General features: G+C 39.4%; 1 protein-coding gene across 1 annotated transcript; it reads left to right on the forward strand.

Annotated features, from left to right (window-relative positions):
* The first annotated feature begins 181 nt into the window (after nt 1-181).
* On the forward strand, nt 182-16147 carry RWDD4 (RWD domain containing 4). Its single transcript, XM_060001366.1, has 8 exons — nt 182-456; nt 3004-3084; nt 7128-7237; nt 7343-7490; nt 8832-8949; nt 10855-10904; nt 14377-14452; nt 14748-16147. Exons 1-7 carry the CDS (start codon nt 433-435, stop codon nt 14407-14409), a joined length of 564 nt encoding a protein of 187 aa, XP_059857349.1. The 5' UTR covers nt 182-432; the 3' UTR covers nt 14410-14452; nt 14748-16147.
* The last annotated feature ends 1265 nt before the right edge of the window (nt 16148-17412 follow it).

The raw sequence follows: 17412 nt of genomic DNA on the forward strand, positions 1-17412 counted from the left end.
AGCACTTTCTGGGCTTGACCGACAGCGCCCTAGGCCAATCGCCGTCCCGGAACTCTACGCTGCTCCACGAAACGTAAGGAAGACGCTCCGCTTCCTAGAGGAGCAGGAGCTGGGGACGGGGAGAGAAGGAGCCAATAGGAGAAGCGAGAGGGAGGGGGCGGGGTCTCTGCTGTTAACGCCTTTCTCCCTCTCCTGCGACTCGCTGGCTCGCCTGTTGCGGAGGCTGCTGGCTCCTCGCTTGCAATCCTCCGCCGACGGCTTCGCGCTGCCCGGGGATCGGGAACCTGCGAGACTCTCGTCTGCGGTGCTAAGGGTGTGCTTCAGCAGCCCAAGGCGCAGAAGAGGGACGCCCCGGCCTTGGGGCCACTGCCCTCGCATTATTTTCGTTGTCGCGAACGCCGTCCGCCCGGGAGGCGCCCCGTGACCGGCGCGATGAGTGCCAACGAGGACCAGGAGGTGAGTCCGGGTGGACGCTCCTTTCCCGCGCAGGCGGGGTGCCCCTCTCCGGCCCCGCACGTGCCCTCGCCTCTACGGCGGCAGCCTCGCAGAGGTGCCCTATGTTTGCGGGTGTCCTGCGCGGAGAGGCCCAGCGCGCCTACCTGGGTAGGGGACCACCTCTGCCCTTCCTCCCCCGCACTGCAGTTTTGAGTTTTGCAAACCCTGGGGTTCCCCCCAGGTCTCCTGATAACGAGGGCGAGTGTCCTTGGCCCGCGACCCGGTGCACTTGGCTCGCCTTAAATCCCGTGTGTTGTTCAGCGCCTGTGTTCTGAGTTAGGCTCTTTGGGAATCTAATCACCTTTATGTTTTAAAATCTGTTGGCTGGTAGAGAAAGTTAATTGAGTTAGTTAAATTTCTGGTGCAGGGAAATAATGACACTAGTGTCTTCTGGCTATATTGCGTGGTGGAAGGAATCATTTAATATATCCATCTGATAGTTGTCCAGTGGATACAAAGTCTGTTTTGACCATCCATGTACTACCGGAATTGTATGGTTTACACTCAGATATTTTCTCGTGAAATGCCCCTTTGACATTGAATCATATGATATTAGAGTTGTAAGTAGGTGTTCACTTTTCATTTAGAGTATACTGCTTGAAAGTTAGTACTTTTACATGACACATGTCATGGAATCGCGGTATTGGAAGTTACCTTTAAAGAAGACCCAAAGTTCAATAAGCTGTGATGTCTGAATCCTTCTAAAATATTCTTGCCAGTTGAGTTTCTAAGCTAAGGCGTGAACAGTTATTACTGTGTAGCATGAAGCGTATAGTGTAAGGTTTCTCAAAGTTTTCTCAAAGTTTGGCCCATGGACCACCGCCTAGGACCGTTTGGGTGGTTGTTAGAAAAACAATTACCTGCACTCTAGCTCAGATTTACTGAATTGAAATTCCTGCGGTGAGAACCAGCCATCTCCATTTAACAGTAAAATAGCATCTTCTTCCACAGGACAGTTTTTCAGATGTTTGAAGACCATTTTCCTGCCCAGTTTTTCAGACCTCCTCCTCTCATGCCAACTGGTTCCTTTTAGCTCTTCTCCATTTGTTCATTCTTTTTAGTTCCTTCACTCTTCTGGAATTGTGTATCTGTGGACACATTATAAGTTTCTTTATGTTCTTTTTTTAAAATTGGGGCATTGCAGTTTTCTACAGTTAGATTTACTGTCAACAAAAACCCTTAAAGTGCTTTATGCAGAGCAGTTTGTCTTTCATCTTCTGCTCTGTATGTTTAGGTACCTAAGGACAAGTTCTTCTTATCCTGTAAAGTTTCATCTTGTTAGATTGTTTTTAAAGGGCTTTTAAAATTCTTCTGCTGCTCCAGCATGATTCACTATCCCATCAAATTGTCATCCACAAATTTGATAAGCCTGCCTCCAACTTTTGTTCCTGTCCAAGCCATTTAATTGAAATATAGGGAAGGATTAAGGACAGAAGGAGTAGCACTACATTTTGAGTAATGTTGTTTTTCTAATCCCATCTCAGTTATTCCTCGATCCAGTTTGAATTCTTATATTTTTTTTTCCTGTGAAGGTAGCAAGAGAAACCCATGGGGCCTTGCTGAAATCCAGGGAGACTGTTTTGTCTCTTTCCCTAATGTACCAATCCAGTCACTCTCCCTAAGAAGGGTTGTGAACATATACCTTGTTTTTCATATTCTTGCCAAGTCGTAGGGGCTACTCCTTAACTCTGCTGGGTCCTCACAAACTCTTTCTTTAGTGATCTGTCTTAAAATGTTGTCCACGTAGGTCAAACTCACCATCCTGTAGTTTGTAGAATTCTCAACATGCATCTTTTTGAAAACTAAAATATCTGCGGAAGTGCAGTCTTTCTTTTCTTTACCTCTTCTGAGGTCTTTGTCAGTAAACACGACAGTGATTGGGTCTTCTCATTTGTAAGCCCACAGCATTCTAAGAAGTATTTCCAGCCAAGGATTGCTAGTTACATTTTCTCTTGCAGTCCTTTTTCCCATCTTGGATAGATACTTGTCAACCTCTTTCTAACTACCATTTTTTAGAAGTTCTTTTTATTGTCCGTAAGTGTTTTTTCAAGTTTTGTGTCCTTCTGTGGTAGGGATTACAAATATAAATAGTATGTGTAAATCATGGGGAATGACTGTGTTTCATCTCGTCCGCAAGTTTAATGTTCTTTCTACCCCAGGCTAGCCTTTAGCAGAGTGAGAAAGCACAGGCTCTGGAGTTGCTTTAAACTGAATAAGATTATTTTCCTCCCTAGTAGGAAGGAGAAAACAGTAAGATCTTCATAGGATTGATGTGAGAATTAAGTGAGATAATCCACTGCAAAATGCTTAGCGGTGCCTGGCGCATAGTGTTAAAGAAAGGATTAGGGTTGTGATGTGTTAGTATAGCACCTGGGTCATAATCGTCGAACGCCATGTAAGTCAGCCAAGTTTTACGCTGTTGAGTGGACTTGAACCAGAAACAAAAGATCCTCTATTTCTAATCCGTTTATATGACTAAACAATGCTCCTGTGATTCATTTCTTTCAGATGGAACTGGAGGCATTGCGTTCTATTTATGAAGGAGATGAAAGTTTCCGGGAATTAAGTCCGGTTTCATTTCAATATAGGGTAAGACCTGGCATGAATAGAAGCACTTACTACTTTGTGGGAAAAGACGAAAGTTGCTTTTTAAAATGCTGGGGGTTTTTTTTTGTTTTTTTTTAATTTAGTGGTTTATATTTATTATGTCTTTGGATTTGCTGAAGCATTTAAATGAAAACTCATCACTATGACATGAGTTATTTTCAACTTTTGAAAACTTAATTCAGAAACTTTTAAAAACTAAGATAAACGTTTTTATTGTAAGAGAATTTTAGAATGTTAGAAACAGAAGAAACATTAGAAATTATGTGGTTTTACCTTCTAATCTTAAAGATAACTTCTCAGTCCTTACTTCCCAAGCTCCCACAGCTGATATTGATAAATGTTAGGGTTAAAATCCAGGTCTCTAGTCCAAGTCTAGCATTCTTTTTACTAGCCTATAATTTAGTCAAGAAAAGTTGATATTTTCTTAATTCTGTATTACCAATGTGCATGAATATTTTATGAGTATGTGAAATGTCAATTTTTCTTTAAAATAAAGGTTGCTTATAACTCTTTTTCAACGTGGAACAGTACCAGTATTTTATTTTATAAATAAATAACATAAACCGTTTATCTGAATGATTTTAAGTAGTAGTGGGTGGTATGGAGAACTTTTTTTATAAAAGACTTATGCAAGATTTATGGTTGTTAACATTGTCACCATTTAAAATAAATTGTTTGATGGGCTTCCCTGGTGGCGCAGTGGTTGAGAGTCCGCCTGCCGATGCAGGGGACGCGGGTTCATGCCCCGGTCCGGGAGGATCCCACATGCCGCGGAGCGTGAGCCATGGCCGCTGAGCCTGCGCGTCCGGAGCCTGTGCTCCGGAACGGGAGAGGCCGCAACAGTGAGAGGCCCGCGAACCCAAAAAAAAAAAGGTTTCTCCATTCCTATAGAATGAGGACTAAACTCCTCAGCTTGACACCCAGTGCCTTCTGTTTGCTTTGGACTGTGTCTCCAGACTTTCCTGGCACTGGCATCTGTTAGACGTGATACCTTGTTAAATGTTTCCCTGCACTGTCGTTACTACTCTGTCTTGGGACACGTTGTTTGCTCCTGCCCTCGCCTCTCCTCCATCATGCATCCTACCCTTCCGTTAATGCTTACCCCAAGCCTCCTCTGTGGCATACGTGGGCCATGTCTCCTCTCTGTCCCCTGACTTCAAAGTAGGATCGACTAGTCCCCATTTCCTCATGCTATGTTCTGTCGCTTTGGAACTTTTCCTAGTGCTGCAGTTTAGTCAGTTGTCTGAAGGTCTGTCTCCCTTGAAGACAGTAGTGCTCTTGTCTCTTGGGTGATGCACAGTGTGAGGCGTGTGACAGTTTGTTTCTGCTTATACTTTGAGTGAGGGTTTAGTGACTGCATAAAGCAAGTAACTTTTATTACTTTTTTTTTCCTACTGTACAGCAAAGTAGAGTTCCCTGTGCTATACAGCAGCTTCTTATTAGTTATCTATTTTATACATGTTAGTGCGTATATGTCAATCCCAATCTCCCAATTCATCCCATCCACCACTTTTCTTACTTTTTAATTATCTCTACTTAAAACACAAGCATAAACCGATGACGTCCATTATGCAGGTAATCAACTTGTGTAAGTATAGCAACAGATCCCGAAGTTCATTTGACATAATTTCTAAGCCTCACCTTATATTGATGTGGGGTATGATTGAGGGTTAGGAGATGTGAATAAAAACATTAGTGGTCAGAAAATAAAAGTGAGTCAAGTAACAATTTAGGGTGAAAATTTTTTTAAGTCTTTTGACTGAAGTTTAATATTAAGTATTTAAAAACCCACAAAGCAGCACATATACTAAAAATACTACAGAAGAGATTAGCATTGCCCTGTGCAAGAATGAGATGCCGATTCATGAATCATTCCATAGTTTTATTCGAAAATCATCGTTCTGTAGCAACCAGTGTGATGATTGTTTCAGGCAAGGATCCTTAATGGATACTGAAACCTTTGGGTGAAAAGTTGTTGAGAAACAAGCTATGCACATGGTTTTGTAGTACCACCCACAGATTTCTTCGTAATTACAAGATGAAAAAGATACCTTTCCATTGAAGAGGTCTGGAGAATATCACCCTAACCAAGTGATCAAACTTGGTATCACCACTAATGATTCTGGAAGGTCTTACGTGCCTCATTATTTGGTGCTGGGGGAGTGCACCACATCGCCTCCCCAGTATCTTTATCAAAGCCATTTACCAAAGCCGTTTAGTCTGAATCTGAACAGAGGAAACAGTCAGTCCTGATCTGGGGACTTATACAAGAAAACTGGCCTAGGTTCTTTTTGTCATGAAAGACATTTAGGAGGTGGGGTGGATACTGGGGACTGTTCTAAATTAAAACAGAATAAAGAGATCTGACAACCAGATGTAATCCACGATCCTCAATGGATTATGGATTTGGGGGTTGAGGGAGTGCTTTGTTAAAGGACACTTTAGATACAATTGGTGACTTTTAATATAAGTTATGAATTAGATAATATTTTTGTATCAGTGTTGAATTTCTTGGGTGTATTAATGGTTTTGTGGTTATAAAGGAGAAGGTCCTTATTCTTAGGATATTTTAGTTTAAGGACATTTCATGATGTCTGCAGTTTACTTTCAAATGGTTCAACAAATGCCAAAGGAAAACAATCACATACATTGGGGAAAGGGAGTTGGTCCTATAGTGGAAGAAAGAGAAGGCAGGTGGAATAATAGGTATGTGGTGAATAAGATACGTGTCAGTGAATGTTCATTGTTCTTTCAAAATAAAAAGCTGGGGAGAGCAAAAGAAATAGAAAAGACATCTTAAATTCAGGTCAAATAGGTGATCAAAACATACAAACTTCCAACTATAAAGTAAATAAGTTGTGGGGATGTAATGTACAACATGGCGACTGCAGTTGATAGTACCCTATTGTGTACTTTGAAAGTTGCTAAGAGAGTAGATCTTAAAAGTTCTCATCACAAGAAAAAGAAAATTGTAACCATGTGTGGTGATGGATGTTAACTAGATTCATTGTGGTGATCATTTTGCAATATATACAAATATTGAATCATGTTGTATACCTGAATAATATAATGTATGTCAATTATACCTCAATTAAAAAAAATTTTTTAAGTAAATTTACTTATTTATTTTTGGCTGCATTGGGTCTTTGTTGCTGCACGCTGACTTTCTCTAGTTGCGGCGAGCGGGGGCTACTCTTCGTTGCAGTGCGTGGGCTTCTCACTGCGGTGGCTTCTCGTTGCGGAACATGGGCTCTAGGTGTGTGGGCTCCAGTAGTTGTGGCTCACGGGCTCTAGAGCGCAGGCTCAGTAGTTGTGGTACATGGTCTTAGTTGCTCCGCGGAATGTGGGATCTTCCTGGACCAGGGCTGGAACCCGTGTCCCCTGCATTGGCAGGTGGATTCTTAACCACTGCACCACCGGGGAAGTCCCTAAAATTTTTTAAAACTTTTTCAGGAGTTTCTGTCCAGCCTAAGGCACTCCTTTTCCTTATCTCTCTACCCTTTCCTTTTTTCTATAAATTTTACATTTCATTTTCTACTTTCTTGGGATCGTGCTAATGCATATCGGTTTACCTGTTCTTAAAGCCTCTTACGATTTAGCAATTGGAAAACTTAAGACAAAAATGACGTGTTTCAAGTTTGTGGATTTTCATTTTTGTCCATTCTCTTCTTGTTCCCATAGTTGATGTCTTATCTTCGTCCTCAGAAAGCTTTGATGAAACAAAAAAATACATGTGTCAGACATAATCTTGGGGTTTGAAAAGATTGGAGGGCTGATGAGAGAGACAGGCCATGGACATCAGCTAAAGCTGTTTAAAACAGCCTAGGAGTGAGTTAAAAGACAGATTAATCAAAGGCTGAGCCCTCACCCTCTGCTGGGTCTTAGCCCATACCCCGAACTTTTCAAGATATGACATGACTGATCTGATCACGAGCATTGGAAAGAAGTCAGCATTTTAAAGATCATCATTTAATATTCTGCCTTTGTAGCACTTTTTACAAGCCTAAGATTTCCCTTTTCTTCAGATAGGTGAAAACGGTGATCCCAAAGCCTTCCTAATAGAGATTTCCTGGACAGAAACCTATCCCCAGACACCTCCAATCATATCTATGAACGCCTTTTTTAACAACACCATGTGAGTAGTGTTCCGTTTTCATGAGGTGTTTTCTGTTGGGGGGCGGGGGCAGGGTAACTGTCTCTCTTACTTTTCTCTTAGCGATGTATATCTTGTGCATTGCAGATCATCAGCTGTAAAGCAGAGCATATTAGCCAAGTTACAGGAAGCAGTGGAAGTCAATCTCGGGACGGCCATGACCTACACATTGTTTGAATATGCCAAGGACAGCAAAGAGCAGCTCATGGAGAATCACCATCCTGTCCATTCGGCTGTGAGCAGGGCATTCAGTTTCACCATACTTTGTTTGTTTTGGTTTCACTCTGCTAGTAATTCATTTTTGCTAGTTATTATTGTTTAAAAATTGGAGGGAGACTTTGTGTTAGATTTAAAATGATAGTCACATCTGAGTTAAATAAGAACAGTGAATTTTAGATTTCTCAGTGTCTGCTTATCTTTAAAAATGAAATGATATTCTCTAGATTTTGCCCTTCACATAAGCCTAGAACACTTCGTGGGTGTGCCAGAACTGAGCTGCGTACAACCAAATACTTTTTCAAGTGTATTTAACATCTTCATAAAGCTCAGATAGAAGATTTCTTACCTAGTGCTGAAATACATATGAAATTACGTACTTTCTCCACGAGGCTTATTTAGTTGGAAGTAGTCCTGCCACAGTTCAATTGGAAAGTGTTGCAGCTTAAGGAGACTTCATTAAATAGGAAAAAATTATTTTATTTGTAGAATTATTTTAGGAAATAATCATCTTTTATGACCTTAAGCAGGTATGTGTTAGACCCCTCTGCACCAAGTCACGCACTCCAAGACTTTCAGTGGTCAGTATCAGTTGAGTTTTGTCTTGTAAACCAAAGGCCACGAGCAGTTCTGGCTTCCATGTTCCCCATGACCACAAGTGGACGCTGACAGGCAGCTGGAGACGCAGTGGAGGGCGAGAGCTCCTGGACTGCGAGAGCTCCTGGACCGGGGGCCAGACCGCATGGCCCTGAGCATGCACTCCTTTGCTGTGTGATTTCGGGCAGTTTCTTAGTCTCTCTGTGCTCTGTTTTTTCATTTGTAAAATGGGGATTATAATAGTATCTACTTCGTGAGATTGTACTAAGGATCAAATGAGTGATGCTGTACAACATTTACGGCAGTGCTTGGCACGTAGTGAGCATTTTAGGTTTTGTCTGTCTGACTACATGACCCCAGATATTTTTAAAATTTCCTTCATTTCCTCTGGGAACCAGGAGGTTCTAAGTAGGCATATGTGATTTTTCTAAAGACATATTTAACTTTCACATACTAGCGCATTAACTGAACTGTAACATTACCTTGGCACTTCAGAGCTTCAGCATAATCCTGGGATCAGATCTTGTTTCTCAGGGACCTGGTTATAACAGTATAAGTAATACTATGGCCTTCAATGCGAACTTTTCGGAGAGTGAAACCAATACTGTGCTAAGGTTCCTGATCTAATAAACGAATACAATAACAAAGGATTCTTTTACTTCACAAACCTAAAAATTGTCAACTCATTTCAGGATATAGCCATATTTAGTGTAATTCAGTAAGTTTTAAGGCTTGAGTCTAAGAATTTGTTCTTTTTTTCTAGGCGTCCATAAGCAATATCATCTCAGTTGAAACTCCTAACACAGCCCCATCAAGTAAGAAAAAAGACAAAAAAGAACAACTCTCAAAAGCCCAGAAACGGAAGCTGGCAGATAAAACAGGTTTGTGTTACTTTTTTTCTTCGATAGCACACGTAACTGGGTTGCTTTTTGGTACGATATGAATGCTTAGTAAGTATATTTAGATTTAGAAGATTAGTTCTCTATACTCTTCATTCTTGGAACGTTGGGATCAGAGACTGTTTTAGGTCACAGACGTACATGGAAAATATTTACTACTACTTTACCACAAGAGATAAACATTTGAGAAGAAGGTCAAGTGGCAAAGTAACTATAAATGAGTCTGAAGATTGTAGACCATTAGAATAGTGTACAGATGTGTGTCCTACTGGTACCCTCTCTGACATGTTTGGAATTTTCCTGTTTGTTTACCTTTATGACAGATAAGTGTATTTTTGAAATTTTTTTGAAATATAGCTTTTATCTGAAATGAAGTCTGGTATACCATCAAATCTTAACACAATAAATAATTTAATGTTTTCGTCTGTAGTTGACTTACTTATACAACAAGATTTAAGAATATATATTTGGTCCTTTTTCTTTATTTAACCTAAAACTTTGCAAATTGACATCAATCTGTAAACTTTTTTCCCAGTTAAGGAAAATGAGGACATTATCATGTGTGCGTATAGATATTTCTATCCACGTACACAAGTGTGTACCTATACTTACGTCTGTATGTGTGTGTTATTGCTGTATGGTTACAAGCTGCCCTTTATTAAAAGAAGTGACCCTTTTACTTTGATGAAGAGGTTTAAAATAGCACCCTTTCTTTTATAAAGTCATGGTAGTTTTTGGTTGTTTATGTTTTGTTTAATGTCATTTGTGGCAAAATAAAAAGAAAGCAACTGTGTTGGCCCTCAAAATACATTTTTTGAGATCGTATTGGTTTATGAAATAGAAAATCTGGGACTCCATTATACCTACTGTCAGAGCAGCATTAAAGTATAAACAACTGAAGCAGTAAATTGTTAGCCATTATAATCTGTTTTTTAGAATTTTGGTTCATCTCTTTCCAGAATGTTTTAGCATATATGTCAGTTAGTTTGTTACTGTTGCTTTCATACATAATGACCTACACTTGTTCCCTTCCATTACTATCTCCCTACCTCCCTCTCCTTGGTGATGCCCACCTAAAGTCCGTATCTTCCTATCAGTGTGGTGCAGGAGCTTGTGACTTGAAACTTGCATTCTAAATAAAAATTTAATGGGACAGTCATGGCACTGTGGGTGAGTTTTGGTTACCAGAATTGGTGATCTGTCCCCGTTCCCCCTTATAACCAGTGAGATAAGATTCTTATTGGCATGAAGGAGAAAAGAGCCATTAGCATCTAAAATTGAGCTCCAGTGATACAGCTTTTCTCCTGTAAGAATCACAGGGTTAGTTTCTGTTTCTCTTACTATACAATTAGTGTCCTTTATTTGAATGCAGATTTTGAAGGTTTCATAAAATGAGACATATATAGATACATGAAGCAAAGAGGAAATCAGGACAGTTTAGATTGAAAATTTTTAGACTACATTTATTAAACTATTTTTCAAATTTGAATAAAAGAGTGAAATTACTTCATAAACTATAAATTCTTATAAAAGGGTTGAGCTTGCTTTTAAGCGCTCCCAACAGATTAAAGCCCTGATTAAAGAATGTCAGGTTAAATAATGGATATTTTATCAGAGCACAGCAGTTAATAAATAAGTTGGCCCGGCCTCCTCTTAGGTTTGCAGGCAGACGTGTTCAGAAGGCCTCTTGTCTTGAGCCTGCTTCCTGGTATGAACACTAACTCACAAAAGAGCAAACTGACCCAACTTCTCACTTCAGTAAGCAAGGACCTTTTATTATTTAAATTTTTAATAACATTTGTTGTGTAGAGTAGTATATAAACTCTTATTTAAATTTAAATATTACTGATTGGTCTTAGATATAAAGTTACTGTTTTCATCCTTTAGATCACAAAGGAGAACTTCCTCGAGGTTGGAACTGGGTTGATGTGGTGAAGGTATGTAATATTTATATTTCAGTCTTCAAAAAATTGTTACAGTTATTGCCATCAAGTAATGAAATTTATATCTTCCATTTTCACCCCTTCAACCTTTGGATTTTACTGGGATGTCTGTTTCCTTTTTCACGTTCAGCATGTAAGTATCTTTGAAATATCTTTCACATTTTTCTCTTCCCTACACGCTCAGTTTTCGGTTTTCTTTTTTTAATAATGGAAAATCTGTAGAAATGAGTTATAACTACAGTAAAGTGGGCCTGTTTATGTAAGTACATCTTAAGAATAGATGTGCTAAAATATGACTCTAAATTATAGATAATATGGAATTTGAAACAAGTCATGAAAAGGAGTGCTTTGATTTCTTAGTAGAAGTTAAGTATTTTTTTTTACGGCAGACCCTAAATGAAATTTCCCACCATCGTCAAGAAAGATTTTCTGGTTTTGTTGTTGAAAATTGTTTACTTTCCACTTGGAACTTTTTTTTTTTTTTTTGTGGTCACGGGCCTCTCACTGTTGTGGCCTCTCCCGCTGTGAAGCACAGGCTCCGGACGCGCAGGCTCAGCGGCCATGGCTTACGGGCCCAGTCGCTCCACGGCATGTGGGATCTTCCCAGACCAGGGCACGAACCCACGTCCCCTGCATCAGCAGGCAGACTCTCAACCACTGCACCACCAGGGAAGCCCCAAAGCAGTGTATTCTTAAAGTTTATTTTGAAGCCAGCTGTTTGGGCCATAGGATGCCTTTTCTGTAGAACCTATTTGAAGTAATTTTTGTGCTTCTAAAATCTAGTACAAAAATATTACCTGAGAGTAGGGAGCCATGAGCCACAACTGGAATAAAGAAACACAGTACACGCAGACCTTGTTTTATTTCAGTTCACTTTATCTTGCTTCGTAGATACTGTTTTGTACAAATTGAAGGTTTGTGGCAATCCTGCATTGTCAGACGATGGTTTGCATTTTTTAGCAATACAGTATTTTTTGATTAAGGTATGTGCATCTTTTTTTAGACATCATGCTATTGCACAGTTAATAAGCCACAGTATAGTGTAAACATTTATATGCACTGGGAAACCAAAAAATTCGTGTGTCTCGCGATGTTTGCTTTATTGCGGTCGTCTGGAACCCAACCCGCAAAATTTTGAGGTCGGCCTTTACTACTTCTTGCCTTCCTGGGAAGAAGCTGACCCTATACAAGCGATCGGTGTGGGTGAAGCTTCTCTGGCGTTGTCTCATTGACTTGGGCCACTGATCCTTCATAGATACTTACCATTGTCCCAGGTGCACCTGTATTTATCTCACCAGCTAAGTCTGCTCTCCCCTTAAAATGCCGCCTGCTCCAGAAGGAGCTGTCTCCCAAATCAGAGTAAGGATCCATCTTTCTGGTGAGGCCCATCGCAGCCAAGCATGAAAAGGAGAAGAATATGCATCATCTTAAGTGATCATGCGCCTCTTTCCCAAGAGCCAGAAGTGTCGTTTTCAGTTTTTTTTTTTTTGATGTGGACTATTTTTTAAAATCTTACTGAATTTGTTACAACATTGCTTTTGTTTTTTGGTTTTTTGGCCGTGAGGCCTGTGGGATTTTAGTTCCCCAACCAGGGATCGAGCCCACACCCCCTGCATTGTAAGGCAAAGTCTTAACCACTGCACTGCCAGGGAAGCCCCCAGTTTGTTTTTAAGAGAGACTTTCTTAATATAAATTAGAATTTTAAGCCAAAAAATAAAGTAAAATTCAAATAATCCAGTAATCTTGGGAGATGGGAGAGATTTTTAAGGAGCTTACCACCTAGACACGGTTTGGACTCAGAATCCATTACTCTGAGCTAGTGGTTTCCATATGTGGTTTTTGGAGGCCCTCTTGGAGGGACTGTCAGGTTCAGACTATTGGCATCAAAATAGTAAGGTGTTTTTGCCTTTTTTACACTTCCTCTCGCACATGTACAGTGGCATTTACGAGAGGCTGCATGAAGTGTGATGATGCCATCACTACGTTCTCTATTAGAGCACTAACGGAATGTGTGCTTTTACATTCTTGCGTTTTCCAGAATTTTCTAAGATAGTAAGTGGGTTTAGGATCTAAGTACGTTCATTTCTGTGTTCACTCCGTTTGTTCCTAGTACTTGGACTGTGTTTTTGTTGGCCATTTTCCATTATATCTGCCTTACTATAGAAGCAGATTTGTGAGCACCCAGCTATCTTCTGTTGAGCTCGATAATAAAGAGATTTGCAAAAATGTAAAACAACACTACTCGTCACTTTAAGTTTTGGTTTTTTGTTTTAGAAAATGCAGTTTTTCATTTTTTTTTTTTTTTTTTTTTTTTGCGGTACGCGAGCCTCTCACCGCTGTGGCCTCTCCCGTCGCAGAGCACAGGCTCCGGACGCACAGGCCCAGCGACCACGACTCACGGGCCCAGCCGCTCCGCGGCATGTGGGATCCTCCCGGACCGGGGCACGAACCCGTGCCCCCTGCATCGGCAGGCGGACTCCCAACCACTACACCACCGGGGAAGCCCAGTTTTTCATTTTTAAAATGTGACTGGGTTATCATCATTGTTATTTTTATTTATTTATTTTTAAACTTATTTTATTTATTTACTTTTTTTTTTGGCTGCGTTGGGTCTTCGTTGCTGCACATGGGCTTTCTCTAGTTGTGGCAAGTGGGGGCTACTCTTTGTTGTGGTGCGTGGGCTTCTCATTGCGGTGGCTTCTCTTGTTGAAGAGCATGGGCTCTAGGCATGCTTGTTTCAGTAGTTGTGGCACATGGGCTCAGTAGTTGTGGTGCATGGGCTTAGTTGCTCTGCGGCATGTGGGATCTTCCAGGACCAGGGCTTGAACCCATGTCCCCTGCATTGGCAGGCGGGTTCTTAACCACTGCACCACCAGGGAAGCCCCTGTTATTTTTATATGAATTAAATTTCTCATTTTTCAAATGCAGGTAGGTATAATGTACATTTTAAAAAACAAAAAATCTCTTTAGGATCCTCAATTTTTAAGAGTGGGAAGAGGTCCCGGAGCCAAAATGTTTGAGGCGCACAGTTTGAGACTTATGTCACATTTTCAAAACTGTAAGAGTTATGTAGTTAAGATGATAAGTCTTAAGTGTTTTATACATTGTTAAAATTTTAGAATTTACTGTTTGTAAAAAAACAAAAATAGAAGACTATCATTCATTTTATAAATGGTACCTTTTGTATACTCTTGGTTCCAATTATTCTTGGAAAGCTTCAAGGGATTTTTTTACCCCTCTTGTTCTGTTGAGATTATGTTTTCAAAGAATCCTGTTTAAAGTAGCTGAGGCTAAAGTTGAAAAGTATTTCCATATGGTGGAAGCTGTAGATGGTGCAAGTTACTTGAACCTTGTTGCCTGTTGTTCTATTAACTGTAAATGTTGACTTGATATGATGTGGAAATAGTGAACTCAAATAATATGAAAGCTTAAGTTTGTTGAATATTTCTTTCATCTTTTTTTATAGTTAAGCAAAACTGGCTCTAAAGATGATGAATAGCACTTGGAATTTGAGACGAGGGAGGAACAGCATCCTTTAAAAAGTAAACTGGGTTCAAAATCTTTCATTACTCTTTTCTGGTATTGAGGTGGCTTTCTATAAAACAATTTTTTTTGTATGTTTCTTATGTAAAAAAATGTTTTAAGCTGAAAGTTCATGAAGAGATCTGGTTGTATTAAATTACTTTCACAAACTTGCCTTAATAAAAGGTGAAAATGCTACTGTTTAGTATACTTTATGAAGCCAATTGGCCTTTATAAATGGACAAGTATGGAGAATTATAAATCATCAGTGTTAATTTATGTGATCTTATTCTGGTGGATGTGATTTTTTTTAAGGAGTATGAAGCGCTTTTCAAATTCTCATTCCAATGGAGCAGAAGACTGAGTGAACAGTGAGTTCACAGCGTGATCCATATTAATAGGCTTCTCGTCTTTACGTCTTCATCCCTTCTTTCTCTTAATTACTGAAGCATAAATTGCTTCAGAGAAATTTAAATACTAGTATTTGAACTTTATACATAATATTCTTTGTAGTTCCTTTTTATTTTTCAAGGGTGAACTGCTTTTTAATAAATGAATATCTGTTTATACTTTCCTCCTAGTTTGGGTTATGTTTGATCATGAGAGCTTTCAATGGTATGTGGAATAGGAGAAAGAAAAAAAAAAACCAAATCTGCCAAATACATTAGAAAGCATTTGACTAGAAGTACTGGTTCCTATTTAAAACCGTTCCGTTTGCTGCATATACCAAAATGGGAGTAAAAGATGCCTTAATATTTAATTTTTATATTGTTAGAGACAGTGGTTTTCATAAATTCCTATTTATCTGTTGTTGTGTATTTTTAGTTGTTTGATAACTGAGTTCTTCTAAGTGGTTTCACATAAAACCACATTTCAAGCATTGTTTCTTTTCAAGTATCCAAATGTACGTCTGAGCCCACTCATCTTTGTAAAAATAGACATAGAAGTCTTTCAAATGCTGTTTTAGCAGGAAGTTACTGATGTGTATGTGCGATTTACAGTGACTCTGTATATACTCCCCAGCTTGAAAAGCACTTAGAACTACTGCTGTGGTTTCTGGAAGAGTCAGTTGTTGGTTCCTCAATTACACCTGTGCAGCTCGGGTCTGAGTTTTTAAAGAATAGTTAACTTCTAAAGAAATTTCTTTGAGTTATATCCATGGTTTTTGCTGGGTTAACATTGGCTTCAGTTAAATCGTTTCAGTTATAAAGTAAGTATAACTATGGTGAAGAAGCTTGTCTCATTTTTAAATGCTGAGTCACATTTTATTTCTTGAATTAATACGATAGAAACGTCGAAATTCAGGGCCACTGGAATATGCCAGCTTTCTTGTTTGGGGTTGTGTGTATAGTTTTGTTGTGCTGACTTGTTTGCTTGTTTTTTAAAGAAACTGAAACTGCTATGTCTGCTAGTGGAAGAAAATGCTTTGTTTTGCTCTGAAGATTCTGAAATTATTCAGGCATATTGTGGTTCATAGATTACAAAGAATAATGCTAGTTAAATGCCAATGAACTATTTTTACTCTTTTTATACGAAATGTACAAATTTCGGGGCGGGGGGGTGATGGTGGCAGCGGTGCCTCTTACTACCTTATGTAAAACACTTGAACATTCTCATCAATATTGCCATCATCTGTTTAATACTCCCAGTATATTTTCTCAACGTCTGTTTACCTAAAGTTGTATGGAATGACATAATAAGCAATAAAATCTGAATTACACTCAGTGATGTTTCTACGTGTTTTATTTCACATCACTTGGAGAGAGAATTGTTGGTGCTGTAACTGCACGGACTTATGGTACAAGATGTACCATCCAGCTAGAAACTGTTCCAAATGTTGGACTAAAAAAGGTTTTTTAAATGAACTGATGAGGGTAAGATATACCCAGAGTCTACAAAATTAAATGGAAGTTGGAGGTTAAGGACAGCTTCAGCTTTCACAGCCTCAGGGGGCCCAGAGACAGGAGATGAAGTCCAGGGTCACCCCAGGGTAGGGAGACATAACACACGCACACGTGCACAGCATGCGTGAGGCTGAGACCTGTCCCCCGTGGGGGCCCTGAGGAAGAGTTCTGGTCTTGAACTTTGGTTCTGGGTATAGCAGAAAATGTCAGTATACATACATGTACTCTCCTGCACCCATAACAAGTTATCTCATACTTGGGTTTCAGCCCAAATTCCTCCCCCATGTGGGCAATCTCAAAAAAACCCTCAAGCCAGGATGGTACCAGGTGGGTAGAACCTCTGGACAACTGGTAGAAATGACCACAGATCCACTCTGAAATGTTGAGCCCACCTTCAATCCAGACCTCCAAAGAAGCCCCATGGAGTGAAAACAGAACAGGAGGTGTTACCTGGTAGGAATTACCTGGTAATCTATGATTCTGAATTTCAGTGTTTTTGATTATTTGACCAAATCAGGAAGTGATGTATGGTCTAAAGTGTTTTTCAAACTGCAGTTTGTGATCCATTAGTGAAGAAATTAATTGAGTGTCTTTACCAGCAGTTTTTCTAATGGGATGGACTAGAATAGGATTAAACAGAAAACACCAGTATATACTACATGTTGTAAGGGTATTTTGGGGTGTGTATGTGTAAGTATTATGTAAAATTTATTTCTTAAAGTGAGTAATGGTGAAAAAAAGTTTGAAAGCCGCTGATGAAAGTATACAAAAGATGGAACAAATTTTATATGAAAACCGTTAATTTTTAAAAAGACAAAATATGCCTTTCAGAGTGCTAATAACATTTGTCATTAATTTTGCATTATTACCAAAGACCAGTTAAAGCCACATTGCATAGTATAATGGGAAAGGAGCAAAACGTTGGATTTGGAGTAGGACTTTTCTAATGACTTTGTCCCGCAAGAATTTTCATTATTACAGATTTACAGTTTTTGCTTATATGAAGAACTGAAGAGAACACCTAAGAGCTAATACCTGAGTAAATAAATAAATAATTTTAATAGCTTTAATTTCAT

This window comes from Delphinus delphis, chromosome 21 (assembly GCF_949987515.2).
Source record: "Delphinus delphis chromosome 21, mDelDel1.2, whole genome shotgun sequence".
Lineage (NCBI taxonomy): Eukaryota > Metazoa > Chordata > Mammalia > Artiodactyla > Delphinidae > Delphinus > Delphinus delphis.

Coding starts and splice junctions, on each gene's coding strand:
- RWDD4 (XM_060001366.1), top strand. CDS start 433: ATGAGTGCCAACGAGGACCAGGAG. Junction 3,085..7,127: donor CGGTTTCATTTCAATATAGG/GTAAGACCTGGC, acceptor CCTTTTCTTCAG/ATAGGTGAAAACGGTGATCC. Junction 10,905..14,376: donor ACTGGGTTGATGTGGTGAAG/GTATGTAATATT, acceptor CTTTTTTTATAG/TTAAGCAAAACTGGCTCTAA.